The 27507-nt window shown below is 35.6% G+C and overlaps 1 protein-coding gene across 1 annotated transcript; it reads left to right on the top strand.

The window, feature by feature from the left end:
- Positions 1-24300: 24300 nt before the first annotated feature.
- On the top strand, positions 24301-26663 carry LOC107761075 (small ribosomal subunit protein bS21c-like). Its single transcript, XM_016579245.2, has 2 exons — positions 24301-24778; positions 26343-26663. Exons 1-2 carry the CDS (start codon positions 24369-24371, stop codon positions 26452-26454), a joined length of 522 nt encoding a protein of 173 aa, XP_016434731.1. The 5' UTR covers positions 24301-24368; the 3' UTR covers positions 26455-26663.
- Positions 26664-27507: the final 844 nt, after the last annotated feature.

Genomic DNA, 27507 nt, shown 5'->3' with positions numbered 1-27507 from the left:
ACATTAAGTGCTAAAAATGCAAAAGATGCCTATTTTTGTAATTTTCATTTTTTGTAAAACAAATTTAATTACTAACAATTGTAGAATTAAATCCTACATGCAAAATGCGACATATTTTCGTATTTTTTATTAATTTAGCAAATAAACATGCACAGACAAATACAAATAATTATTCAAAATATCACAAAATTGCACACCAAAGAAAAATCATTTTATTTTTGAATTTTTTTTTTGGGAGTAATTCTCATATTGGGCAAAAATCACACGCTTACATGTACAAAGAGAGATTGCTTTCATTCTATATTCTATTATTTAATAACACTAGAACATGAGATTGACACACAATAATATCAAAACAAATTGACTATTCTTTGATTAATTTAAACTAACATTATTAAATGAAGGAGTTATTATACATATGCAACCCCATTACTCATTAATCAGTCAACTACATTTTTATACAAAAGAAAGGAAAACTCTATTCAAGCACAAATCTAAACAGGAGGAATTCAACAGGAACAAAGCCTGGTCAATACTTCATTTCGCCTCAAGCTAAGAATGTACAAATATGTACCTGGAAATGGCAATAAAAGAAGATGAAAGAGAAGTCAGCAACAGTAACAACACTGCAAGACAACAGCAACCCAACAACAACAATTCGAAACAGATTCGAGGCCCGGAAAAATTTGAAGAAAGCCAAACAAGCTCAATAGAATAAACCCAAAAGTTTGTAAAACAAACTAAACAGCAACAAACCACACGTGTATTAAACCCGAAACTAAACTCGTTTCTCACTTTGTTTTTGTTTTCTCTTTTTCAACTCTCCAACACTCTTGAGATTTTCAGAATGTCTTCCTCTTCCAAAAAATCCTCTCTCAAAAACTATCCCTAAAAAATGTCCTCCTCAAAAATTTTCTCCCCCAAATTTTTCCTCCTCAAAAAATGTTCTCCAAAAATCTCCCCCTCTCTATATAAAATGACTCTTATTTATAGCAAGACTCTTGTCTTGAACCACTAACCCGAAATATTCTTTTAATTGCATGTCTTGCCCCCACTACTTAATGTTTTTCTTATTTAATTCCTTTGTCCCCCATGCCTACATGTTTTGTCCCCCAATATATTAAACAAATATATCAACCCCACTCCATTATATCTTGTCCCCCATGCTTAACTTAAATAATCATATTATTCCCCCACTACATTATGTCTTGTCCCCCACTATATTAAACAATTATATCACCTCCCCACAAACTTATGTCTTGTCCCCCACAATGTATTATTTTAATATTGTTAAAGCCTAGTGGACAGAGCACTCAGATTAAATAATTGTTCAAATGTTCAATTCTAAAAATACCCCTCCGACCTTACTGAAATTACCATTTTACCCCTGAACGTACTGCAATTTACCAATCTACCCCATCAACTATAACCAATTCACCTAATCAATTCCAACCAAAATACAACAAATATAACCAATTTCTAAACAAATTCAAACAACAAATCCCATGAACACAAATTGAACAACATCAAATTAATGGGAATAAGTTAACCATATTGGGAACCAATCCTGGTTAACTTAGACACAAATGAACGAGCAATGAGACAACAATATTAACAACAAAAGTAAACTGAAACAACGTGAATCACAATTAACGGAAACGAAAATGCAAACTGAAATCATATGATGAACAACAAAAAGCAGGAAACCAAACAATACACAAAACGAAACCATTTGAACCAATACAAGAATAAACACTCATGGGAATAGCCACAGTTTAAACCAAACATTTGAACTTCCTAACTTGAAATATGCAACGATACAAAGAAGGAGAAAAATCAGAATAAACCAAACATTTAATTTTACCCGGAATGAGAATTGAACAGAAGATGAACGAAAGCTAACAACAACACAAAAATAGGTCGGAATCCTACCATATTAAAAGGGATTGGGTTCGAATGACAACCTCGATGCACTGCAACTCGACGTCCTCGACTATGTATGGACTACTTCGACAAACCCCGACCAAAGCTCGAACAAATGAGATGGTCGAGTCTCGTTTTTTGGACTGGAGGCGACGGAAAAAGGGTGACGCAGTAGCGATAGGATTTGTTTGGAACTAGATGCTCGATGAGGCTGGATGCAGCAGGAGCAGCAACGGGACAGTAGGGTCATTTGGTTGAAGATGATGAACGTGAAGACGTAGCAAAGCAACAACTCAGCTAGACGTGAAGCAGAAGACGCAACAACCAGCAGCCATGGGAGCTCGACGGAGACGAAGAAGATGATCGTTTGGTGTGGCTAGTTGGCTATGGAGATGTTGGTTGTCATTTGGATGTGACGACGACGAACGACGGGGACTGTTTTGGTGAGCAAGATGGTGGTCGTTTGGAGATGAAGCAGGACGGATGGGAGGGTGGGTCGTCTATTCTTGGTGTTATGCTGTTGAAGGAGATGAATAACGGTGGTCGTTGGTGGCGTTGCTGCTCTAGGTCCAGCATGAAAAAGACGAAGTCAGGGGTGGGATTTTTGGATGAAGCAACGGATCTAATGTCTTAGGGTGTTGAAGATGGTGAAGCCATGGCTGAAGGGTGGGATTCTTAGGTTGGAATGCTGAAGAGAGGGATGCTGAAGGTGTTCTGCAGCTGGGGGCATGTGGAGGTGGGCTGTTTCGAGACAAAATGAAGGTCGCCGGATTTAATGGGGGGGGGGGGGTTGCCGGACTGGTTCACGTGAGGAAGACGAAGTACGACGGGGTTTGAGCTATTATTTTTCGTGTACCTGGGGATGGTTTTATGACTGGTTGCGATGGAGATTGGAGGAGAAGGAGTGGTGAAAGAGAAGAGAGAAAGAGAGGGGCGGATGGTTTAGTTTTAGGGTTTTGGGGTTTGGAAGTAAAAAATGAAAATGAAAGAAGGGGAGTGTTTGGGTTATGGGGCGGACCGGGTCGACCCGTGTTGAGATGGACCGGGTCATGGGGAAGGTTGGGTATTTTTTGAGCTTGTGGCTTGAATTTGAAGAAGAGCCCAATTCCGATTTTCTTTATATTTTTGCTCTCTTTTCTTCTTTTATTTTTCTTAAACTGAAACTAAATTCTAAAATCCTAAAATTATCATATAGAACTAAATTAATTCATAAAAGCGCAAATTAACTCCCCATAACAATTAGCACACAATTAAGTAATAATTAAGCATAAATTTATACAATTGGACATTAAATGCTAAAAATGCAAACGATGCATATTTTTGTAATTTTCATTCTTGAAAACAAACCTAATTATTCCTAATTTGTATAATTAAATCCTAAATGCAAATGCGACATATTTTTGTATTTTTATTAATTTAACAAATAAACATGCACAGACAAATACAAATAATTATCCAAAATGTCACAAAAATTCTCAAAATTGCACACCAAGGAAAATCGTTTTTATTTTGAATTTTTGGGAGTAATTCTTTCATAGGGCAAAAATCACGTGCTTACAATGATTACGATTTCTAAAAACAAAATCGGAGTATGCGTTCGTGCAACTTCGGCCAAATTTTCTTAATAATAATAAAGCGTTACTAATTGTGGACACGTTCGCGTGACATGATTTTTGACGCGCCAAACAAACGGGTACACGTACGCGTGACCCGCTTCAAGATAAATTTCTTAATTAAAAAGCAGTGAAAGGTAAAAGCACATAGGTTCTAATGAGTAATTACACAATTTTGATAAACCAAGTATGATCAAAGGACCGTGCTAGAATCACGGAATTCGGGAATGCCTAACATATTCTCCCGGGTTAACAGAATTCCTTACCCGAATTTCTATGTTCGCAGATCGTAAATAAAGTCAAATTTTCTCGATTCGGGATTCTAAACCGGTGACTTGGAACACCATAAATTATCCTAAGTGGCGACTCTGAATTATAAATAAATAATCTCATTTCGATTGTCACTTAAATTGAAAAAAACTCCCTTATATCCCCTCACGGGTATAGGTAAAAAAGGAGGTGTGACAGCTCTGGCGACTCTGCTGGGGAAAAGAACCCAGAATTTCTGGTTTAGGGTTCAAGAATTTGAGCTTAGAATAATTGTTATATTTGGCTTTATTTATTATCTGGTTTATTCACATGTTTGGGGTTAATGTGCTAAATGTTGTTTTTTACCGCTTTGATATTATCTGAACTGTATATATAAACTGTTACGAAACCTTCTTCTTTCTGAGTCTTCTGAATTTATGGTGCACACGTGCGCGTGGCCCACTTTTCTGTTAGAAGTCATACCAAGTAGAACGAGGTTGGGTCAAGTAACTAGATCGGGTAGACTTTCGTGCTCCCGGTACGTTGCCCCCGCTTCGGCTCGAGCTATCCGCTCGGGTAAGCCAGGTCTAGAACAATAAACCAGGTTTTAAACCTAGTATAACAAAGCCTCATGCCGGATCCCTAGTAAGAACGCTTGTTTGCATCACGTGCATTTGACTTTGGGGACTCAACACAGGGGTTGGGTCCGTCTAGGACAGGTGCACCCAAAATAACAGACCATCTTGATGCATCCTATATGCTACATGTTGCATTTATTTAAGGGTAAAAAGGTCATTTGGTGGACCAATGATAGTCGAGAGCAAATGAAAAATGAAAAAAAAAAGAGAAAAAAAAAAAGAAAGAAAAGAGAGAGTGAAGTGTGGAGATAAAGCAAGTTGGGCTCAATTATGTTGTTAAAAAAAGAGCTTGAAATTTCAGGAAAAAAAAAAGATTTTGCACTTTTTCATCATTTTCCGAAAATCAAAAAATCAAAAAAAAAACAAAAAAAAATCCAAAAAGATTTTGCATGTTTCATCATTTTTCAAGAAAAAGCAAAAAATAAATATGTTATCTCTAAATTAGTTGTTTTTTTAATTATCGGCCGTATCCAATCTGCCCGAACTACGCATACCTGATTCTCGTCTTTTGGGGCGGGATACGTAGGCAACCCTTATAGGGTCCGGTCTTCCTAGAAAATCTTAGGTTCTTGGCTTTGCGGGGTCTTAGCCAAATTTTGCACTTCTAGCCATATTTTGGCCAAATAAGTCATTTTGCAAAATAGCTTCAATCATGTCTTGCATGTTTCTAGTAGGGAGTGTTATTGTCTCACATAGTGTTGGTTTAAAGTTTTCCCATACAGGTGTGGATTTATTTATTGGAGTTTGAGCATGACATACACCCCGTGACCATCTAGTCAGGATCGCTCAGTCAGGAGTTGCTTAAGGAGATTTGTTTTATTTTGATGTTTTGAGTCTGTTCTTCATTTTATGTCGTCTTTTACTTTCTAGTTTTTGTACAATAATGTCAAGTCTTTTGTTATTGTATTTTCTGCTTTATATTTGAAAAAATGTGATGTAACTCAAAAATCCAAAAAAAGAGATGTTGCATTTTATATTTTCATCATAAGTTTTCTTTAGATTACTAATTCTAGAAATGGAAAAAAAAAAGAATTTTTTTTTTTGAGGTAGTTCTTCCTTTAGGCAATTAATATCTAGGACTTAAAATGAGTTGTTTTTATGTTTCCCTTAAGTATATTAGGACCAAAAATTTTCTTTTAGTACTTCTTTAAAAGTTTTCTTTAAGGTGTTAATTCTAAAATCCAAAAAGATTTTCTTTTGAGGTGTTTCTTTGGAAATTAGTGAAAAATGAAAAAAAAATTCTTTTTATTTTTTCATTAGAACTTTAGGATATTGTACATAGAAGAAAAAAAAGACAACATACTTTATCTTTGGTTTATTTTCAGAGTTTCTCTTTTAGAAAATCAAAATTGAAATCCAAAAATATTGCTTGTTTCGAAATCTTGCATCAAGGTATCAAATGAAAATTCAAAACATTTTTATGTGGTTTATTCTTTAGATTTTCTTCCTAAAAATAAATAAATAAATAAATAATAATCAAAAAATATTTTTCTCTTCTCGGATATTTCCTTAATAGAGTATTTGTTTCAAAAGAATAAATAAACAAAAACAAACATGCCCGTTAAGCTTAAGTTTAGAATAGGTCATAGAACGTTAAGTCTAGAAAATAAAAATAAAAAGAAGAAGGGGGATTTGCTGCTTTTATTTCTCTTTTCTCTTCTGAGTAGTCGTTAAGGTAAAAAAAGAAAAAAGGAGAATGTCAGTTTATTTACTTTATTCCCGTTCTTCCAAAACTACGCAAAGATCTGATTCATGCGCCGTCATGATACGTAGGCAATCTACATAGGGTTCGATCGAATCATTTTATTTGTTTTACTATTAAAAGAAAAAAAAGAAAAAAAGAAAAAAGGATGAAATTATGGGACGTGAGAAATGAGAGGAAAGAAAAGAGTGATAATTAGAAGAAAAAAGAGAGGAAGGAAAATGATCAAGCAAGTGCTAAAAAAGCAAAGAAAAGGGAGGTTGAAATGAACAAATTGGGATGATGCCAAGTGACCTAATGACCCTAGAAGTCATTCTAGAACCGTTAATTGTGGCTAGGTGCATTGCATGCAATGTGATATTTTTGTTGTTAAATGCCCTAACGCTAACGTGATGGCCTCATTTTGTTATATTCATAGCAGAAGGGTGGTTGGTTTGTAGTTTTTAAAGTGGTAACTCTTCTCTACAACACAAAGTCAAAAGGCAATGGCAGACAACAACAGAACTGAGTTGGTTGATATTGGTGCCCGAAAGCAGTTGGTTGAACATGACAATGGGTTGGTTGAAGAGGTAAAGATGTTAAGACAACACATGGTGGACATGTATCAGGCTTGGATGACTGGGAAGGCACCACCCCCGCCACCACCTAGCTTCCTAGATGCTGCCCTTACCCAAACTCTGGACACAACGCCAGATGATCCTCCATACTCTCCAAATCTACCCGCTTATCACAGCTTTCCCAACCACCCTAGTAGCTCCATCACTCGTCCTCCAACTATCTTTTCCCAAAAGTGCCCTCCTGTCATATCCACTATTCTCAACAATGAATATCCACTCAAAGCTCATGACCAAAACTACCCCGTAGAGGTTGCCTACAAGGTTCCTGACTCATACAAGAAGAGCCCTCGGGATAAGCTTCATGTTGAAAATGAAAGGTTCACAGGAAGAGAAGGGAAAGATGGGATACCCAGGAGGCTGAAAGGCATAGAACAATCCTTGAAGAACAAACAAGGAAGGGAAGACAAGAGTAGCATGGCTTACAAAGAACTGTCTGGGTCCCCTGACGTTCGCCTGCCCGCAGGGTTCAAAGTGCCAAAATTTAACTTGTATGATGGGTGTGGAGATCCGGTAGCCCACCTGAGGGTCTATTGCAGTGAAATGAGAAGCGTTGGAGAGAAAGATGACATGTTGATAGCATATTTCAGTAAGAGCTTGACTGGGGCAACTTTGGACTGGCATATTCGTCAAGATGTTGGTAAGTGGCCTACATTGGGTGACATGGCTCAAGATTTTGTTCGATACTTTCTATACAGATCAGTCATTACCCCAGACCGCTCCTCCCTATCTAGAATGGAAAAGAAGCTGGAGGAAAGCTTTAGAGAATTTGGACTCAGATGGAGGGAGCAGGCTGCTCGAGTCAATACCCCGATTGGTAAAGAAGAAATGGTTAAGCTTTTCCTAAAAGCCCAGGGGCCCACCTACTTCAGTCATTTGATCCCGGCCTCGGGAAAGCCTTTCAATAATGTGTTAAAAATGGGGGAGCTAGTACACTAGGTAATCAAGTCAGGCAAAATCATGAGTTGTTTGAAAGACATTCAGAATATCCCAATAAGCTTGGGTGGAAGAAAGAGAACATAAAAGATGACCCGATGGGCTTTCCCGATCAACACTTCCAGTCTCGACATCGTCCCCGTGGATATCCTTGTGCACCTGATGACCCTCCCCAATGCTACTTCTCTCCATAGAACTCCCAAAGTCGTACATCACTTTCCCAGTACCCAACTCCACAAAATGCCTATCTACCCCCACGAGCCTACCGAAAACCCCCTAGATCAGGTTTCTGGCCCAATCAAGCCTTTAAGAACGAGAGGTTATAGAAGAAGAAAACATTCACTCCATTGGGAGTGTTATATGCCAGTCTGTTCCAGAGACTAAGGAAATTGGACATGTTGAAGCCGACCCAGATAAAAATGTCAAACCCTTTTCCAAAGAAGTTTGATTTTTCTCAAAGGTGTGCCTATTGCTCAGATGCCCCTGGGCATGACATAGAGAAGTGTTGGAATCTGAAGAATGCGATTCAAAAGCATATTGATACATGTGACATTGTCGTGCAAAGTCCAGATGCAGTAGACACTAGCCAAAGTCCATCACCTATGCATAATGAGACACATATGGTGGGTATGATTTGTTTTGAAAAGGAATATGAGAATTCTTTTGAGGTCCTTGGAGGTCCACGTGCTGCGAAATTTTCAACGCTATCAGAGGTTGATCCTAAGAACGAGCACGCAAAAGGAACCCAAAAGCAACTTGTTAAGAACAATGTGATGGAGACTTGTGAAGGTCCTAGTATTGTTGATGCAGAAGTCAGTGGCTAAGATATTGAGTTTGGCGATTGGAAAGATGCTCCATCTCTTGGCTAGCTAGGGAGGAGTTTTGGTGGTTTATTTTGTTGTCATTTCTGTTGTCCGGGTTACTTCAGGATTGTAATCCAGATATTGTCTTGTGATTCAGACCCTTCTATCCTTTTATCTTGTCTAGTTCCTTTAGTCGTAGTATCTCATTAAGTGTTATCTAGGTTTGTTCTAGGGTTGTACCCCAGTTTATTTTGCTTGTTTTGTTATTCAAACCCTTTCACCATCTGTCTAATACAATTTTCTATTTTCTGCTATTTCTAATCATTTTTTGTTTAGTTCTCTTCTCCTTTATAGTTCTTTTCATGCTGGTCCTAGTGACATGACATGCACGCATAATTCTCAGCCTAATCTTTAAAAGTCAGCTTAGTCAGGAAGCAATGAAACAATTTTGAAGATGATAGTGACATTTGAGGGAAATAAGTAAAGGCATTGTGAGATCACTTCAAGCCCGAATTGTGTGAAACTGGGACAGATAGAACATAGAGAAACTCTATTGAAACGCAACATGCCGCATCAGGGTGAAGATAACGACAAGTTTGCCCCAAATTTGTAGGGGGTCATCCGTGGTAATGAAAGTGAGAGTGTTGTCCAATGGTGCTTTGTATGTAACAAATGTAGAAGGCGAATGTGTGGATATGGTTATCAAGTCTGGCGCAATCAAAACATGTTACGAATGCTTTCCTTGGTTTATCTAATTGTGTTGTTTGTACTTGGCATGTTTTGGAGATTGGAATGACGAATGCATTTTATTCTGCTATCTAAACACTTTATCTTTCGTTACCCCTTTAAGCCTTATTTATTTTTCTTTCATACCCCTCTTTCGGATCAGTAGTAAAGATCATAAAAGCAAGCGTGAAAGATAAGTAAAGGAAAAAGAAGAAGGAAAAAAAGGAAGAAAAAGAAAGAGAAAAGAAAAAAAAATAACAAAAAAAGAAAAAAAAGAAGAGAAAAAGGAAGAAAAAAGAAAGAAAAATCACAACAATAAAGTAATTTCTATGACATGAACTACGTTCGACCTGATTCCTTTTAAGGATACGTAGGACGCCTCACAGTTCGGTCCCATCAAAATAAAAATCCAAAAGTCCCCAAGCAAAGAAACTAGGGCAGAAGTTGTGTTTGCTGTAAGAAATCTGATTCCAAAAGTTGTAAGTTTTGTCGAACTGTTTTGAGACTTTGATACCCTTTCTTTCTAACCCCATCCAAAAGCCCGCATTACGGTCCAAAAAAAGACCTTCCAATCAGTCTTCAAGAGATGCCAAGTCGAGCAAATAGAGGTGATTCATATCAGGGGCAACACTCTGGTCCAAGCAGGAAAAATAACGAAAATGAGAGAGTCTTATCGGTGAAAATTCTCACATGCACCGTAAGGCGATGAGAGTTGAGAGAATTAAAAATGAGATAGTGTTATTGGTGAAAACCTTTACAGGCACCTTGAGGCGACTGAAAGTTGAGAGAAAGAATCAAAATGAGAGAGGCTTGATGGTGAAAATCCTTTGGGCACTACAAGTCCAATAAGGATTGTAAATCGGATTGGATAATCGGAGCATTGAAGCCCAGTTTCATGGCTTAGAGGGTACAACAATAGTTGAACATCAGACTTGCTTGACAGAATATGCCAGAGGTGCATATCATGGTCGTTAGAGTTTGTATCCAATCTGATAGGTTTCTCCTTTGTAGTTTTCTTGTTAGGAATCATCTCTTTCCCTTGTCCTTTACTTTGTTTCTTTTGTCCTGTTTACTTCCTTTTTCTGAGTCTGTTTGGTCAAAACAAGTGAGAAATGACTTCAAAATTTTCCACCAGCTTTCCAAGTGCACAAAATGAGATCTAGCTAGCACATCAAAGTGTCATAAGTCAGTAAAGAACAACAAGCGCACTAAGCTGGTAACAATCAACATGCTTTGGGATCCTTGTGAAATACAAAGCTTTGGTACATATCAGTCCTTGGACAATGCAACAAATGGAGGGTATTAGGTGAACGAATCAAAGGTATCTTTTGTGGTAAGATTGACAAAAGTGGTTAACCAGTGGCAAGCGAGGTATTCCAAGCAGAAATCAAAAGTTATCATGGCAAGCGAGGGAGCAGTAGACCTCAAGGCCAGGGCCAGTGGTTTAAGTCAAGGAAGAACAACATATACACTGAGTTGGTCACAATCAACATGCGTTGGGATCCATGTGAAATACAAAAAAAAGGGTGGTAAACTAGTGACAAGCAAGATCTTCCATGCAGAAATCAAAGCTATCATGGCAAACGATGGAGCAATAGACCTCAAGACCAAGGCCAGTGATTTAAATCAGGAAAGAACAACGTGTGAATTGAAGTTGGTAATAATCAATATACCATGGGGATCATGTGAAACACAAAGGTTTGGTAGATGTCGGTTCATGAGCAATGCAACAGATAGAAGGTATTGGGTCTGAACGGATCAGAGGTATTTTCTGTGATAAGGGTGACCGAGAAAGTGGTCAGTCAGTAAACATGCAAGGTCTTTCAAGTTGAAACCAAAGTTATCATGAGAAGTGAAGGAGCAATCGCCCTCAAAATCAATGCCACAAACCAACCACCATATTTATAAACTCATAAGTTTTCTTTGTTTGAAACAGGGACAAAAATTGTGTCTAAATCAAAGCTTGGAAGTTTGAATTTTTTTCAAGTGTCATGCCCAGATTTTGTCAGCGCAAAGGCGGTTTGAGAAGGGTAAAGGAAAATTTGTTCGATCTGTAGGAACCCTCTATGAGGAAAAGCATGGTTCAGAGGCAAGGAATTTTGTTCGTTCTGCAGAGATCCTCCAGAAAGAAAGCACGGCTCAGGTAAGTTCATTCTCGGCTCTTCAGTACCCTCATGGATAATGGGATTTAGTTTTAAATGTTCAGGACCCTCCTGGACAATGAGATTTAGTTCTAAGACCTTCATATAAAATAAGATTTAGTGTAAGTTTTACCTTTAGGAAATAGGATTTGGCTTTGAAGTTGTTACTCTTAAGGTGAGATTTATTTTGAAATTTTCAGGACCCTCATGGATAATGGGATTTAGTTTTAAGTGTTCAGGACCCTCCTGAAAAATGGGACCTAGTTTAAAATTCAAAACAATCATGAGTAGCAAAATCTAGCATAAATGTACCCCAAAAGAATATAAGAATTCAGCTAAGAGTTGTCAGGACCCTCCTGAAAAATGAGACCTAGTTTAAAAATCGAAACAATAGTAAGTAGCAAAGTCTAGCCTAAGGAATATAAGTTGGTTTCAAAGTTTCCATGTTCAAGATAGGATTTAATTAGGAGTTTTCAAGGCCCTCCTGAATAATGGGACCTAGTTTTAAGATTTCCATTAGATAATAAGATTTAGCATAGGTTCTGTTGTAGGGTAGTATAATTCAGCCGTAAAATAGTCACTCTTAAGATAAAACTTGATTTTTGATTTTCAGGACCCTCATGGATAATGGGATGTAGTTTTAAGACTGTATTAGATAACAAGATTCAACTGTAGTCAGACCTTTAGAGAATATAATGTAGCTTTGAAACTTGCATTTTACTAGAAATTTTCAGGACCCTCCTGGATAATGGGATCTAGCTTGCAGATTATTAGAAATATTTGATAAAATGATTCAAATAACACTCACAGATGTGCCCGGCTACCAAACTGGGGCAGAAAATTTTCTTTTGTTTTGTCTATTTTGTTGAAAGTCAGATACCCGTCTGAAGAACAGGGAAGAGCAACACGAATGTTAAGGACAAAAAACAGTTCAGGATCAAGTAATCAGGAGCCCACCTGGAGAACAAGGAAAAACAAATCAAGTTTCAAGGAAGATTGGCACAAGTATTGGTAATCAAGCACCCACCTGGAGGAACAAGGGAGAACAAGTCAAAGAAAGGCAGTTGCAAGAAGAAGATGGACCAAGTTTCAAAGATCAGGCATCCACCTAGAGAACAAGGAACAACAATTAAAGTATCAGCAATCAGACGTCCACCTGGAGAACAATGAAAAACAGTTGAAGTATCAGCAATCAGGCGTCCACCTGGAGAACAAGGAAAAACAGTTCAAGTATCAGCAATCAGGCGTCCACCTGGAGAACAAGGAAAAGAAGTTGAAGATTCAGTAATCAGGCATCCACCTGGAGAACAAGGAACAACAATTAAAGTTTCAGCAATCAGGCGCCCACCTGGAGAGTAAGGGAATACAACTTGGGTCAAGCAGTCAGGAGCCCACCTGGAGAACAAGGGAACACAACCTAAGCTTTAGAATTCAGATGCCCATCTGAAGAACATGGAAGGACAACACTAATTTCAAAGAAATAAAAAACAGTTCAAGTTTTGGTAATCAGGAGCCTACCTGGAAAACAAGGGAGGCAATACAATTCAAGTTTCGGTAATCAGGAGCCCGTCTGAAAAACAAGGGAGGCAATGCAATTCAAGTCCAAGAAATTAGGGGCCCACCTGGAGAAAAGAGATAGGCAACAATGATCAAAGGAAGACGTTTAAAGGTTCAGCAACGAGGTGCCCACCTGGAGGAGAGGGAAAGCATTTCAAAAAATACCATTCAAGTCAGCCACAAAGGAACTTCTAAGGGAAATACAAATCAACGAGGCAACATCAGTCGCAAGATCAAGACTGAAAATAAATTTTTGTAAAGCATAGATCATAGCTTAGTCTAGCTTCTTCATTTTGTCATGATGTAATAAGGAGGTCAGTAAGCAGTATCAGCAGCAGTAACAGTGAAACCACATCTTCATGGTAGTCCCAGCTACCGAAACTTCCCGAACTATATTGACCTGATTCCTTTATAGCCAAGGATATGTAGAAAACCTTTGAAGCAGAGGTTCGGTCAAATCTTTCAAAAAATGCTTCCCACGGAGTATTCAAACGGGCAAAAATCGCTCATATCCACTCACTTTATCTTTGCACGAAAACTCTTCGTGTTTCCGGGCAAAGAGGGGCAGTTGTGAGCACGTGAATATTTGCCTCATATGAATTACTCCAAAAGAATACCCAAAATTAGGTTTTTTCTTTAATTATGTGTTATTTTAGGAATTACTGTGCGATTTTCCTGATTGTTTGCATATCTTTGTGAGCATATTTAATTTTATAATGCATTGAAAAATTCAAAAAATATAGCATCTGCACTTAGGATTTGATTTTATATTTTTTGGTTAATTTAGTAAAATGTTGTTTTACAAAAATGAAAAATTCACAAAAATAACGTATTCTTGCGTTTTAGTGTTTAATGTCAAAATTTTGCGATTTTCTTTTAATTTGATATTAATTATGTGTGATAATTATTATTTATAAATAATTTAGGTTTTTATAGCTTAATTTAGGATTTTTAAGTTTTTATTTTTGAAAAAGAAATTAGAAAGAAAATTGAAAAGAAAAAGAAAATAAGAGAGAAAATCTGGTTTTGGGCCAATTTGGCCAAAAGGTCCCCAGCCCAAACAAAACCCGTCCAAACCCACCCCAAACTAGCCCAGACCCATCTTCAACCCGATCCGTCTCCAGCCTCAACCAAACGACGTCGTTTCAGGCGTTTCAATCTGGACCGTTGAATCAGCCTGATCAAACGGTCCAAAGCCTTCCTCATTACCCGACCCTGACCCGCCCCTGAACCGGTCCATCCCTAGTCAAATAAAACGACCTCATTTTGTTTAAAATCTTTGATCGGAGCTGTTGGATTTCAATCATCCAACGGCTCAAATTAAATCACCCGTTTTAATAATACCAAAACCCCTCAGAACCCCCCTCATCTCTCTCGTCTCTCTTCAGAGACCAACCAACACATCACCGCCTTCCGCCCGCCGTAAATCGCCCACTGTGGCGGACGGTGGCCAACCAGCCCCAAAATTACACTATAGAACCCCCTCACTCCCCTCTTCCCAAATCCATAACATGTTACCTTCGAACATCCCTGGAGCCCTTCGAATATCGATTCAAAGGATGAACCCTAGCGCCGCCCTAACTTTCTCCGGTGGCGGCGCCACCTCCAATCGACCCCAAACTAACACCCCTTGACCACCACAACTCCCTCTTCCCTAATCCATAACCAGTTTCCTTCAAATAAGGCCCAATCTGCTCGAATCTTAAATCCAAGGATCTAAATTCTAAAGTCAAACCTAAACTCGAGAATTGATGATAATTTTAGAGCCGGTTTCATCACGATATGGTGTTAATCATTTGTTTTTAACAAAGAACAAGTGACTAAAATTATTTGGCGATGAAATCGAAAAAGAAATTTGGGTACCAAGTTGTCCAATTGAGCCGGTAAGTTTTCTTGATTATTGTTTTTTTAGTATTTGTTTCACTTCTCTGGTTGTTGGTCCACTAACTTAGTCGGTTTAATTAGATTTTTTTTATTAAGTTTGTTTAGTAACAAGTCTAGTTAATTTGGTGTTAATTGTTTTAAAGGTCGAATCACAAATGAGTTCATTCGTTGGTTAGTTCTTGCTTGTTTCAATTCTAATCACTCATGTATGGGGTATTTTCTGATTTATTTTCAATGATTAAACCCTTATATATTCAGAAATTGATGCTGTTTGGTTTAGGCTGCTTGATGATTTTGTTTTATAGAATTGTTTGTGCAAGTTTGCAAATAATCAAAACTTTCAGTAGTTCTGATCAAATAATTAGGATTTCAGAGTATAACTTGAGAATTGTTTAATAAAAAGCGGTATTCACCTAACTTAAGAAGATTCTAATAGTGGTAGGGTTAGAAGTGCATTAATTAAGTAAGTGGAATCATTTTAAAATATTGAAAGGTCATTTTGTAAATCCAAGAGGCATTTTCCGTTGCCTATTTAAGAGAGATAGAGTATAGATATAGAAGGAGAGCTTGAGAGATCCATAGAAAAAACAGAGGAAATTTTAAGAGTTAGAAGTCCTAAAAATTCCTAAACGGTTGAAAACTCTAGAAAAACACTGTTTCATGAGTTCTTCTAGTGACTTTTGAAGTTTTCCTAAGTGCTGAAATGATTTCTGGCTAGCTGACAGTTGAAATGAATTAAAATCGAGTCTGGTTGAGGTTTTCTGGTTCATTACTTGGACTGAAATTGTGTTTCTGGACTGTTTTACTTCACTTTCAAGGCTTGGAACTGGGTTTAAATTGCTGCTGATGGCTGGTCTGTGGCTGTTATTGTTGCTTTATTTCTATCTTCCTTTTTCATTTCCAGGTACGAGTTTTCTCATGTTCTACCTAATGTAAAACTTGGCTCAGAGTTGAAATAGAAACCTGGAGCTTTGGAATTTAGTGTCAACTTATTTTTTTGTTCATAGTTTAGCTTTATTTCTGTTTTAATTACATTAACCCAAGACTGTATGATGGACTGCACCTTTGATGGGTGTTCCGTATTACTCTTCTGAAAGCTGCATGTGGTTTAAGCCTAGTGGGAATTCATTTCTCTATCAAGTATCTTATAGCTAGATGCAGGCTTGTGACAAATGAACTCATATTACTGTACTTGATTTTGGACTGTCACAAATTTGATGGAAATCTGCTTAATTGAATCATTAGTTAGGTTCTGTGTCAATAATGTTAGCTAGAGTATGTTGTATTAAAACTTTTTCTGCCTTGCCATTCATTTGTCTTCTTAAGTGATAATTAGTGTAAGACCATGTTAAAAGAGAACGAAAGGAAGAAAAAGATTTTATTGAGTAGAGAGTTTGACAAATATTTGGTTTCTTCAATTATTTTAAAGAAACTTTAGAAAGAGAAAAATGGAGTTTGATTGATTCGAGTTTATCGCAGTTTAAATTGGCCGTTTGAGGCGTCCATTTCCGGTCACTGTTACTGTTGAAGCTTAAATTTTAGCAGCTGTTTTCTTCCTTTCAAGTTCATTCTGTTGCTGCTATTGCTTGAATATATCTGGTAAGTTCTACGCCCTATAATTACCCGAGCTTGAGTTTGATGAATGAAAATCCGGTGTTTTAATGGCCCTATCATGATAAGATAAGGTACTTTAATAATATGTATTTATGATGTGAAAAAGAAAGGTCATGCATCCAACTACAATAATTCGAAAGACTATTCCTGAAATGAGCCAAAATTACCCTAAAGGAGCTTCGCCACTTTGTCATTCTGTTTAATATCATTTCCACAGAATTGCCTCGAATAAAATAGCTAAATAATAATGTGTCATCATATATAACACTTTTTAAGTAATAGAATTAAGTAAAGAAAGAAAATGAACGAGCCATATAACGGGAATATAAAAGGAAAAAGGACAGAAATTAACTAGTGGGTTTAAGAAGTCTAGGATTCTTGGGTAGCTGGAGCTGTCCAATATGACTTAACTGCAAAAAGATGTTTAGTTGAATTAGTAAGTTAATATTGATTGCCATGCTAGAATTGGAAATTCATTCATATATGCGCATCTTTTGGGCCTAGTGTAACTGTTTTCTTGCAAATTGAATAATGGATCTTTAATTTTCTGCATTTGTCGATCTTTTCCCATTAGTTGGTTTGGAGATGTACAATCTTTCATGATAATTCTAATTGGACTAGTTTGAATGACTGTTTGTAGTCTCACCTAGATTTCATGTGCTCAAAGGAAAGAGATGAATGAACTCATATTAATATGTTAAGTTACGTCCATGTTTCGATAATTCAAGCGGCCACTGGATTTGCATTGTACTTGACTATTTTGCATTGCCTATGACAATTGAGAAATGAATGTTGGGAATAGATTTGATCTAACTTTCAATGCATCTAAATTAATTTTAATTCATATAGTTTGAGGTGTGCCATCAACAATTTAATCATACATAGCCCTCGTATTAATTTAGATATAAAAAATGACAAATGTTCGTAGTTTGCTTTATGCACGTTTAATATACTATCGTGGTTGTGGACACGTTCGCGTGACACGATTACGATTTCTAAAAACAAAATCGGAGTAGGTGTTTGTGCAACTTCGGCCAAATTTTCTTAATAATAATAAAGCGTTACTAATTGTGGACACGTTCGCGTGACATGATTTTTGACGCGCCAAACAAACGGGTACACGTACGCGTGACCTGTTTCAAGATAATTTTCTTAATTAAAAAGCAGTGAAAGGTAAAAGCACATAGGTTCTAATGAGTAAATAGACAATTTTGATAAACCAAGTATGATCAAAGCGACCGTGCTAGAACCACAGAATTCGGGAATGCCTAACACCTTCTCCCGGATTAACAGAATTCCTTACCCGGATTTCTGTGTTCGTAGGTAAATAGAGTCAAATTTCCTCGATTCGGGATTCTAAACCGGTGACTTGGAACACCTTAAATTATCCCAAGTGGCGACTTTGAATTATAAATAAATAATCTTGTTTCGATTGTCACTTAAATTGGAAAAAAACTCCCTTATATCCCCTCATGGGTGTAGGTAAAAAAAGAGGTATGACAGAGTATTGCAGAGAAAAATAGGGAGAGAGAATTTTTATTGATTTTGGGATGAATTACAATGGAATAGAACCCTCTATTTATAGGGAGAGGCTGACTTAGCCACCAAGTATGAACCCTAGAATCTATCTAAATATAGACATTCACCAAAAATAAAATTCTATTTATAACACTCCCCTTTGAATGTCTATTCAACAGATAATGTGCCTCATTAAAATCTTAACTAAATAAAATCCAGCGGGAAAATAATTCTAGAGAAGAAAAAAGAGTACACATATCTACTAATACGCCTTTTGGTTGCCTCGTTAAAAACCTTGCAAGGAAAACCCAGTGGGACTAAACCTTGTAAGGAAAAAAGAGTACAACGCGCATTAACTCCCCTTGATGAGAGAATCAATTCATATCCTTGAGCCTTCACATCCCAATCTTGTGCACCATCTTCAAAATATCGTTGGTAGAGATTTGATAAACAAATCAGCCATATTAACTTCAATGAATTTTTTTCACCTTGAAATCATCATCCCTGATAGATGTATTGTCATCATCTGATCTTGTTGGAATCGTCATTTCAATATCTTCACATAGGAGTAAAGACATTTGCTATCATGTTATCATGCTTATAGTTATATCAAGATACTTTTGTGCACAAATTGCACTTAGGATATGGTACTTCAGGACCAAGAATTGTATATGCTTCAAGCGATTAAAATCCTTCAAGGATTGTCATATAAGCCATATAAATAGATCTAGATGCATATCAAGTTTTTATGTCATGCTAGACATATAAGATTTATAAAAGTAATTGCATACATCATTGACTTTATAGTTTATACTTTCAAGTGTCTGAACTACATGTCCAAAACTATGTGTCTTTCATATGGAATCAATTCTACTTGAATTGTGTCTCTTTCATTTGGCCAATACTTTTGTGTCTATATTCGATAGACTTAAGATCCTCATCTATACTTAGCGCTATGATAGATGTCGTCGACAAATATTTTATATCGGTTCCAATATTTTTTCATAAAGACATAACATAGAGATCTCTTCATTCATATATTCAGGTACCTGAATCTCTCATGAGATTTTGTGAAGTGTTATGTCATGTGATCTTCTAGATCACTTGCCTCCTTTATTATGATCATTTTGATCATTTGCTCATATTCTTTATCAAGAAGTTTATTTGAACACAATTTGTCTATATGGTTTAAGCGTACCATAGACTTTGTCCTTCTAGGACTTAATAGGAGCATTTGCAATGAGAATATAGTTACTTTCTTTGGGTCAGCAAATGCGTCTAGCATACTTTGTAATATATTGCAGATGAATTATCTTTTTATGAACTTCAAGTTCATATTATCGTATTTGAAGATCTAGATATACAAATGATAATTCATTCCACATAACTTTTTCTCAACTGTTTATCGTCTCTCCCCCTCATGTTGGAAAAACTAACTTGTTTTCCTCAACTTTGAAAATTCATCTTGTGCGTTATGGTGCTAATCAAAATACACACTGCACATTAATAATAATACGATGGAATATTTGGTTTCTGACCCTGAAGCACTTGTGATGGGAGAATGTAATATACTTTCGTATATAACTTATATCAAACTGATATAGATAACTTTGTTCTCATAAGCAATAGTTTAGCTATTAAGTGGAGGCACTCTATAAATTATTTTGCTAAACCAACTATGATGTAAACCAACTTATCAAGATGAACTTCTTGAATAGAAAATCTGGAAATTATGCTCGAAATTAAATTATTGAGCAAGTTACCTCGCAAAATACCATGTTGCGAGTTAATAATAATTATACATGTAACCATCTCATAGATGCATCTTATGTGGTATCATGGCAGGTGAATGTGCTCATATTCACTTTTGTTATTTCCAGCATTCATGGGATTCAATCCCAATTTTAGTTGGTCAATTTAATTAATGAGAACATGCAATATAAGAGAATTTGTAAAGAACTTTCTAGTTCTTTAATATTTACCCATGTGAATTCTCTTTTATTTTTGCACATCATGGCTAAATCAATTATGTCAACTGGATAAATTATCAAAATTGATAAACTTCAGGTTTACACCATGACGCGTGCAATTATCAATAAACTTCAAGTTTATTATGATATGGGTTTTTATATCAATAAACTTCTACTTTATTGTTGCATTCTTTTATTTATGTAGTACAAATTGGAGAATAAAGCGGGTAGCTCTTCACATATATATTACCCCGCTACAAGTTGTAGTAATAGAAGATATTAAATCTTTCCTTTATTTATAGTCTCAATATAATCGATCGCTTTCGCGTATACTTTGGAAACTGAATAAGTTTCTTTGAGACTTACTACAACACAATAAATTGACATGACAATCAATTGTATTCCTTCAAAATAATAATAATTGGCTCTTCCAAAGCTCTCAATTAATTTGGTGCTACCACATATTCATCAACATCCATATAGTGAATATCTCTTTTAAAGAGAAAGTTATACCATTATGGTTATGGTCAAAATTATATGCAAGATCTGTTTCTTGCATTACCGTTGTCTTTAAATAATCACATTGCCAAAATATTTTGGCGTGATCAGTGACCATTTATGCCATAATAATGACATTATTTTCTTATTTCCTCTTAAACCTCCATCTAGAGGTGAGTGTGGTATATACCACTAGCACACTCATATTTTTCCAAGAATGAATATGTATTCATAAATCACATGTTGTCACATTCACAGCATGAATGGACCATAATCATCTATATGTGCTTTACAAAATCTCATGTCAAATCGATGACAAATATTATCACATAGTGAAGGATTCTTTTGAGAATCCTTATTGTTCTCATTGTCACAATAATGACGATTATAATTTCGTCTATTGCCACGTCCACATTCATTGATACATTCATAGTAATAATTTTGTCTTCTTTCAGACTTATTACATACTGCTATCACATTCTCTTAAGGGAATGAGAATGGAGCAAATTCAATGGGACGGGTTTTTAATTCTTTGCCCACAATCATACATGAATTTGATCATGGCAAGACATAGAAATTTTACCACTTTGGGTGGTTATAATTTCTTTCAAACTCCATTAGAGTTACAATTACAATTTATCGTCTTTGCTTGTATTTAAAATCAAATTATAGAATGTCAAGAATTTGAAAGAGAAAAGTAAAATACTTACCTTAAATCCTGAATTTAATTATGAAGGAAGTTAATGGAACAACTGACAATCATTGTGCTCAATCCCAAAGCTTCTACTCAATAGGTTAGAGTCTCGTGCTGATAACATGTTATAAAACAATAAAAGAAGAAGAAGAGTATTGCAGAAAAAGTAGGGAGAGAGAATTCTTATTGATTTTGGGATGAATTACAATGTAATAGAATCCTCTATTTATAGGGAGAGACTGACTTAACCACCAAGTATGAACCCTAGAATCTCTCTAAATATAGATATTCACCATAAATAAAATTCTATTTATAACATTAAATAATTATTTCGTATACCTTCTTTATCCAACCGTCACGATTATATAGGATAATATCCCTTAAAAATAGTCATAACTAGAGGTAATTAATTGAATATTGCTATTTACCTCCCTCCAATCAAAGTCAATTACTCAAGTTTATCATATTACTAGAAAATATATTACATTTTACAATACAAACTCATCAAAGTAACGAAATTAAATATGCATTCCATAATAAATAGCAGTATTCAATTTAAACCATAGATATTATTTAGTTTATATATTCAATATACATTTACAATAATATTCTTAAAATAAAGAGGCATATTCGTTTTTTTATATTGATAACATTTACTTTATATATTATTTAATTTAAAACTTAGAGTATTTACTATATCTATGATAATATTAAATAACTACACAATGATATTCAATTTATATTATTATTTCACTCACATATTCAAATTAGTTTTTGATTTACAACTCAAAAGTATTCTAATGTGTATCTTAATATTCAAAATATAATACTAGAATATTCTTTTGAAGTATCCAATTAAAATTTTACATCAACATTACTAGAATATACTATTAAAGAACACTAGTATTCCAAATAATTTCTAACAATATACCAACATTTAATCATAAATAGAATAAACTATTAATGCGATATACTATTAAAGTGTGTTGGTTTGAATATTTTATTCTAATATTTTATTTTAGTTTGAATATTATATTCTAAATTAGAATATTGCGATATATTTGATTTGAATGTTGTATACCAATTTAAATATTGTGGTATGCTTGATTTGAATATTGTATTCTTTATTAGAATATTGTGGGATGCTTGATTTGAATATTGTACTCCAATTTAATATATTGTGGTATGCTTGGTTTCTAACAATACTAAAAGCTTCTTTCCGCCATTGTTGTCACCAACATTTCGTCTTTTTAGACCTGGAACCCTAATTTTTACCATGTCGTATTTTTCCTACTAACTTTTTATGCCATCATTCTTTCTGGGTGCTCGAACTTTAGAATTTTGAGTTTGTAATTTCACAAATCTAGCATTATCATCTCTGTTGAAAGCTGATTCACAGATTGCATGTGGAGTTTCATCCAATAATTTCACTTCTCCCAATTGAATTTTAATAGGAGAAAAAACTTTATCGCCCTTTCCAAGTATTTTTCCAGCGCTATGGAAAGTCAATTTTCTCTTCATCCTTTCCTTAATTTTTTGCTTGCTATTTGCTTGAGAGGAAAAACTTTAAATAAGTGATCATGTGATCGAACCAGTAAGAAAGAATAGGGGTACACGAAACTTACTACATTTTTGAGAAAGATATAATATTATCCCAATTAAGTGTTGATTGAAGATATCCTAAAAGAATCTGAGGGAGATAATCTAATCCCTTAAAAGATGGGATATGTTTAATGTCATAAAATAATATTAAAGATTTAAGAAGTAAATAAAGTTTTATAAAGTAGGTATAGAATGTAAAATAAATATTTTAAAAGTATATGGAGTTAACTGGTATTTTTAATGGGTAGATCGCATAGATTATCCTTAATTTTGAAATCCCTGACCTATTCTGCCCCACAAATATTGTCCTTTGATTTGCAAGTTATACCGGAATTATAAATAAATTAACTTGAATAACTTTTATTTTCCATTTTAAACTTGAGTTTCACTTTGGGAGAAGAGTTTTATACAAGAGTCGTGTTGTTATCTTTTGTCCTATGGTTAACTTATTCCGAAATTGTTATCCCACATAAAATGTGGCAAATATAATATCAAAATATGTGATATAGGTAATTTCGCAAAAATTTACATCAAAATAAAAAATTTAATCAAACACAAGATAAAATAATCTCATCTATTTACCTTCAATATTATTATACTTGTCCCTCGTACGAGATAACCTAAGCTCCTAGGATCCGCAATAAACTTTCACTTGGTGACAAGTTTAGGCAAAACGTGTAATTATATCATCTTACCTATAAATTACTATGCCTTATGTCCTAAAAAGACATGTTTATGCAAAATAGTGTAATAACATCATCTTACTCATAAATTTTTACTTATTATGTCGTAAATAGAACAGTGCAGTTGGAACTTGGAAGTATGAGAATCTTTACATATAGGTGGAGTTTGAAGTTTTTGAGTATGCAAGATCAGTTTTTTTTTTCTTTTTCTAAATGTGTTTGCTTGAGTTAAGCTAACATTTGGTCATAAATTTTTAAATTTGTTTTCAAAAATTTAATTTGAGTGAAGTTTGTTTTTAAGATGAAAATGTGTTTGGACATCAGTTCTCAAAATATATTTCACTTTCTTTTTAAAAAAACATGAAACATGATTTATACCGACAAGTTCTAAAAATTATCAGAAATACCCAACAATACCTTCACCAATAATATTCATTATCATTATCACAAACCATAGTCCTGAACATAAATAAATTTGGCACAAAACTATCATTTTTATAATGAACTACATAATACACATTCAGATGACCGAGAAGACGAATCAATATTGTTACAAAATAATAAATGGTGTGCTCTTTTATAAAATACAAAAGTTTGGGACAATTTTTAAAAATATAGTAATAGTAATATTTTGGATTTGGTTTTGGGATTTGGGTTTTGGGTTTTGAGAATTTACCAAAATATGGATAAAATTTATGAACAAATATGTATTTGCCAAAAAAAATTTGGAAAAAGTTTGGCAAAATCTATGACCAAACATGTATTTTCTAAAACTTTCTAGAAAAATTGTAAAACTGATTTTTGGAATTGTCAGTTTCTGAAAAATATAAAAATAATAATTTAAAATCTTCAAATAATAATTTTTAAAAATTAAAAATTAGCTCGAAAAAATATTTTCACTTTAGCTGATGTCACCGGAATTTATCACAGTTAAAAAAGGAGCATCATCCTATCCAAAAGGAAACATTGGCTCAGTGCCACAACCTCATCTCCAATTTCTGAAATGGCAGTCTCATCCATAGCCAATCTCTTCTCCTTCTTCACCCCCTCCAAACCCCCACCCCCCAAAGCTTCCCCCCTCCAATTCTCTCTTCCCGCTGCTGATTCCCTCTCTTCTTCAACACCTATCAACAATCACAAATACCCGTTATCACTATCGTCTTCTAATTCTGATGTTACGGCCGTCGTTTGCCCCTCACTTGCAAATGCAAACACCCTTTACTTCAGGTCGGGATACAATGTTCAGGTAATTGTGGATGATAATGAGCACGAAGAGAAGCTTGTCGGACGGTTTCGTAGGGAGGTTATGAGAGCTGGAGTCATACAGGAATGCAAGCGTAGGAGATATTTCGAGAACAAGCACGACAAATTGAAGCGCAAGTCACGTGAGGCTGCTAAACGCAACCGCAAGAGGTGCTTCTCTTATACCCTTTCCCCCCATTTTGCCTTTCAAATCCGTGTTTGTCTCCTTTGTGTTTTTGCTTTTTTTTTCTTCTCCATTAATTAACAAGAAATGTTCAATGCTACTTTTTTTCGGAGTTGGGTATTTCTGGTTAGTTGAATGTGCTGATGGTATTAATTCAAATCTATCAACTACCTCTATTTGGGCCACAATTCGAATCATTAAGTTGTGTTGGATATCCCACATCGGTGGGTTGTTGATCCTTTGGTCGCCTTATATGGTGTTGGGCAATCTTTATTTCATGAGCTAGCTTTTGGGTTTGAGTTAGGCCTAAAGTTTATTTTTTTAACAATGGTATCAGAGCCAAGTTTACCCAATTTTTGTTTCACCCGATGTTGTGCCCCCATATTATGCTTTTTATGCTCCACTTGTCAGGCCTAAGCGTGGGGGTGTTTGATATCCCCATTGGTGGAGTGTTGAACCGGTCTCCTTATATGTTCTTCGGCAATACTCATCTCTTGAGCTAGCTTTTAATGTTGAGTTAAACCCAAAATCCATTCCTTTATTATGGTATTGGAGCCATGTTCACCCAATTCTTGTTTGACCCGATGTTGGCCCCCATATTATGTTGTCCACGCTCAAGTTGTCATGCCTAGCATGCCAGAGAGTGTTGGATATCCCACATCGGTGGGGTGTTGGTCCTTTGGTCTCCTTACATGATCTTGGGCAATCTCACCTCTTGAGCTAGCTTTTGGGTTGAGTTAAGCCCAAAATCCATTTCTTTATCAAGTTGTCTTATATTCTATCAAAGTGTCACAACCCAAGCCCATGGAGTGTATTGTCTGATTTGGTCACAAAATTTTCCCATAAGCTACACCATCAATGAGTCCTAAAGCGCACTTACCACGTGAACTTGCGCTCTGTCTTATATTGCACATCACTTTTCTCTCTTTTTGATGTGGGATTTGCCTAAGGTATCAGGTGCACTCCTTTTGTGAGGCTTGTCAACCCAATTTTGACCATTCCTCGTCAGTCTACCTTTGTCATGGGCATCACATGAAGTCTCCTATGTCATAACTATAAAGCTAACCTAATAGTCTCAGCAGTTATAAAGCTTCAATTTGGTATTGCCAGTCAAATTCGAAGGCCTCAATATTATGTCTGTGGCAGTAGAAGCGAATTCTGCTAGCTCCTTGTTATATCTAAATTGTGGTAGGGTGTCTTAGCTTCAAAAGCCTGGTTCTTTATAATAAAGTATTGTGCTTTCAAGCTTGAAAGAGAAGCAGGCTATGCGTCCTTTGTTTATTGGCGTTTGTTTTCTTGGTTGCTAGTTTTGTCATCCACAAAATGTCGAATTGCTAATTTGTCAAACTAGTGATTTAGAATGAGACTTGATCCATCAACCCTTTCATATCAACCTTTTCTAATTTTATGGTTTAGAAGATATTCATAAATTACGATCATAATCCAACTATTAATTTTTTGGATAAATAACTTAACTGCAAACTTTATAACATCCATTTTGAATTACTATTATAATTTTCTATCATTCTTACGTCTCTTTTATTGGAATAGACGTGGCCCACCAAGAAATTTCTCAGATGATAAGCAAGAGGCATCTAAGAACAAAAGGGATGACGAAGGGGAAGATAACTGGGAACTTCCTGATGGAGGTCTTCCCTATTGATTTTATTGTAGTTTCTTTTTCCTTTTTTTTTTTGGGGTCCTGTAGAAATGTAGTTTATTTCCACTTTGGAGAATCTATTCATGTAATTCCCCATGGGAATCATTTTCCTTGATTTTTCCAACTGCATTTACCTGATTCCGTTGATACTATATGCTAGTGAAGATGTAATTGTTAAGCCTGCTTCATAGTGTACGAGCTTCTGCTTGCTATTTCATGTTTTTTATCTCTTCAACTACTAGTTGATAGGAGAGAACACATCACATATTAGAGCGAACATCATTGCAAGTTAACAATGCTGTCGGTATTTATGATGGACTTGACAGTCTCTGTCCTGGCCAGAGCGAGATGATGAATCTGCAAAATCATCCTAGGGGATATTTATTTGATCCTCTCAGCATGTTATTTGGATAATTGGTTTTCCGAATATGATACTGTTTGCCCCTTTTTAGCACAAGTAAATGATCATATTAATTCTTGAAAAATGAGAATATTGAAACTGAGAATGAATTTGAGAGAAGAATACTTGTTTTCTGTTGTTACGACAGTCCAGATTGAGTTGAAGTTAAACGACATTGGTGTTCCAGTTAACATCAAGGAGACAGTAAGAGTTAGTGATGTTCCTCTTCACAGCCTGAGCTAAGTGTTCTACTTGAACTTCTGTCGTTTATAGCCAGATCCAGAATTTAAGTTATATGGTTTCAACGTTGAAGGTTATTAGCATCGAACCATTGTATCTTTAAAATTATGAGTTCATATTTGCTATTTGTTGCAATTTTATTGGAATTTAAACATAAATATACGCTCCTCGTCGAAAGTACTGGGTTCAAGTTAAATGAACTCGGTACCAATGCTGCTATGGTCTTTTGCCTAAGCGGAAGGACTCATAAAGTGTTGTATTTATTTTTTGGTCATCTTCTCACTGTACACTGCAGAATCTCTGTGTGATTGTCCTGCGGAAGAGGTTTTAGAAAGGACAAGAAGGGTCCATATGAGCCAGAGTTGTGCTAGTCAGAGAAATGAGAACAACAAGACTAAATTAGGTGGTCGGTTGAA

The sequence above is a fragment of the Nicotiana tabacum genome, chromosome 3 (assembly GCF_000715075.1).
Source record: "Nicotiana tabacum cultivar K326 chromosome 3, ASM71507v2, whole genome shotgun sequence".
NCBI classification, from domain to species: domain Eukaryota; kingdom Viridiplantae; phylum Streptophyta; class Magnoliopsida; order Solanales; family Solanaceae; genus Nicotiana; species Nicotiana tabacum.
The sequence above is the reverse complement of the archived record's forward strand: the minus strand, read 5'-3'. Positions and strand labels throughout refer to the sequence as shown.

Coding starts and splice junctions, on each gene's coding strand:
- LOC107761075 (XM_016579245.2), top strand. CDS start 24,369: ATGGCAGTCTCATCCATAGCCAATCTCTTCTCCTTCTTCACCCCCTCC. Junction 24,779..26,342: donor GCTAAACGCAACCGCAAGAG/GTGCTTCTCTTA, acceptor TTATTGGAATAG/ACGTGGCCCACCAAGAAATT.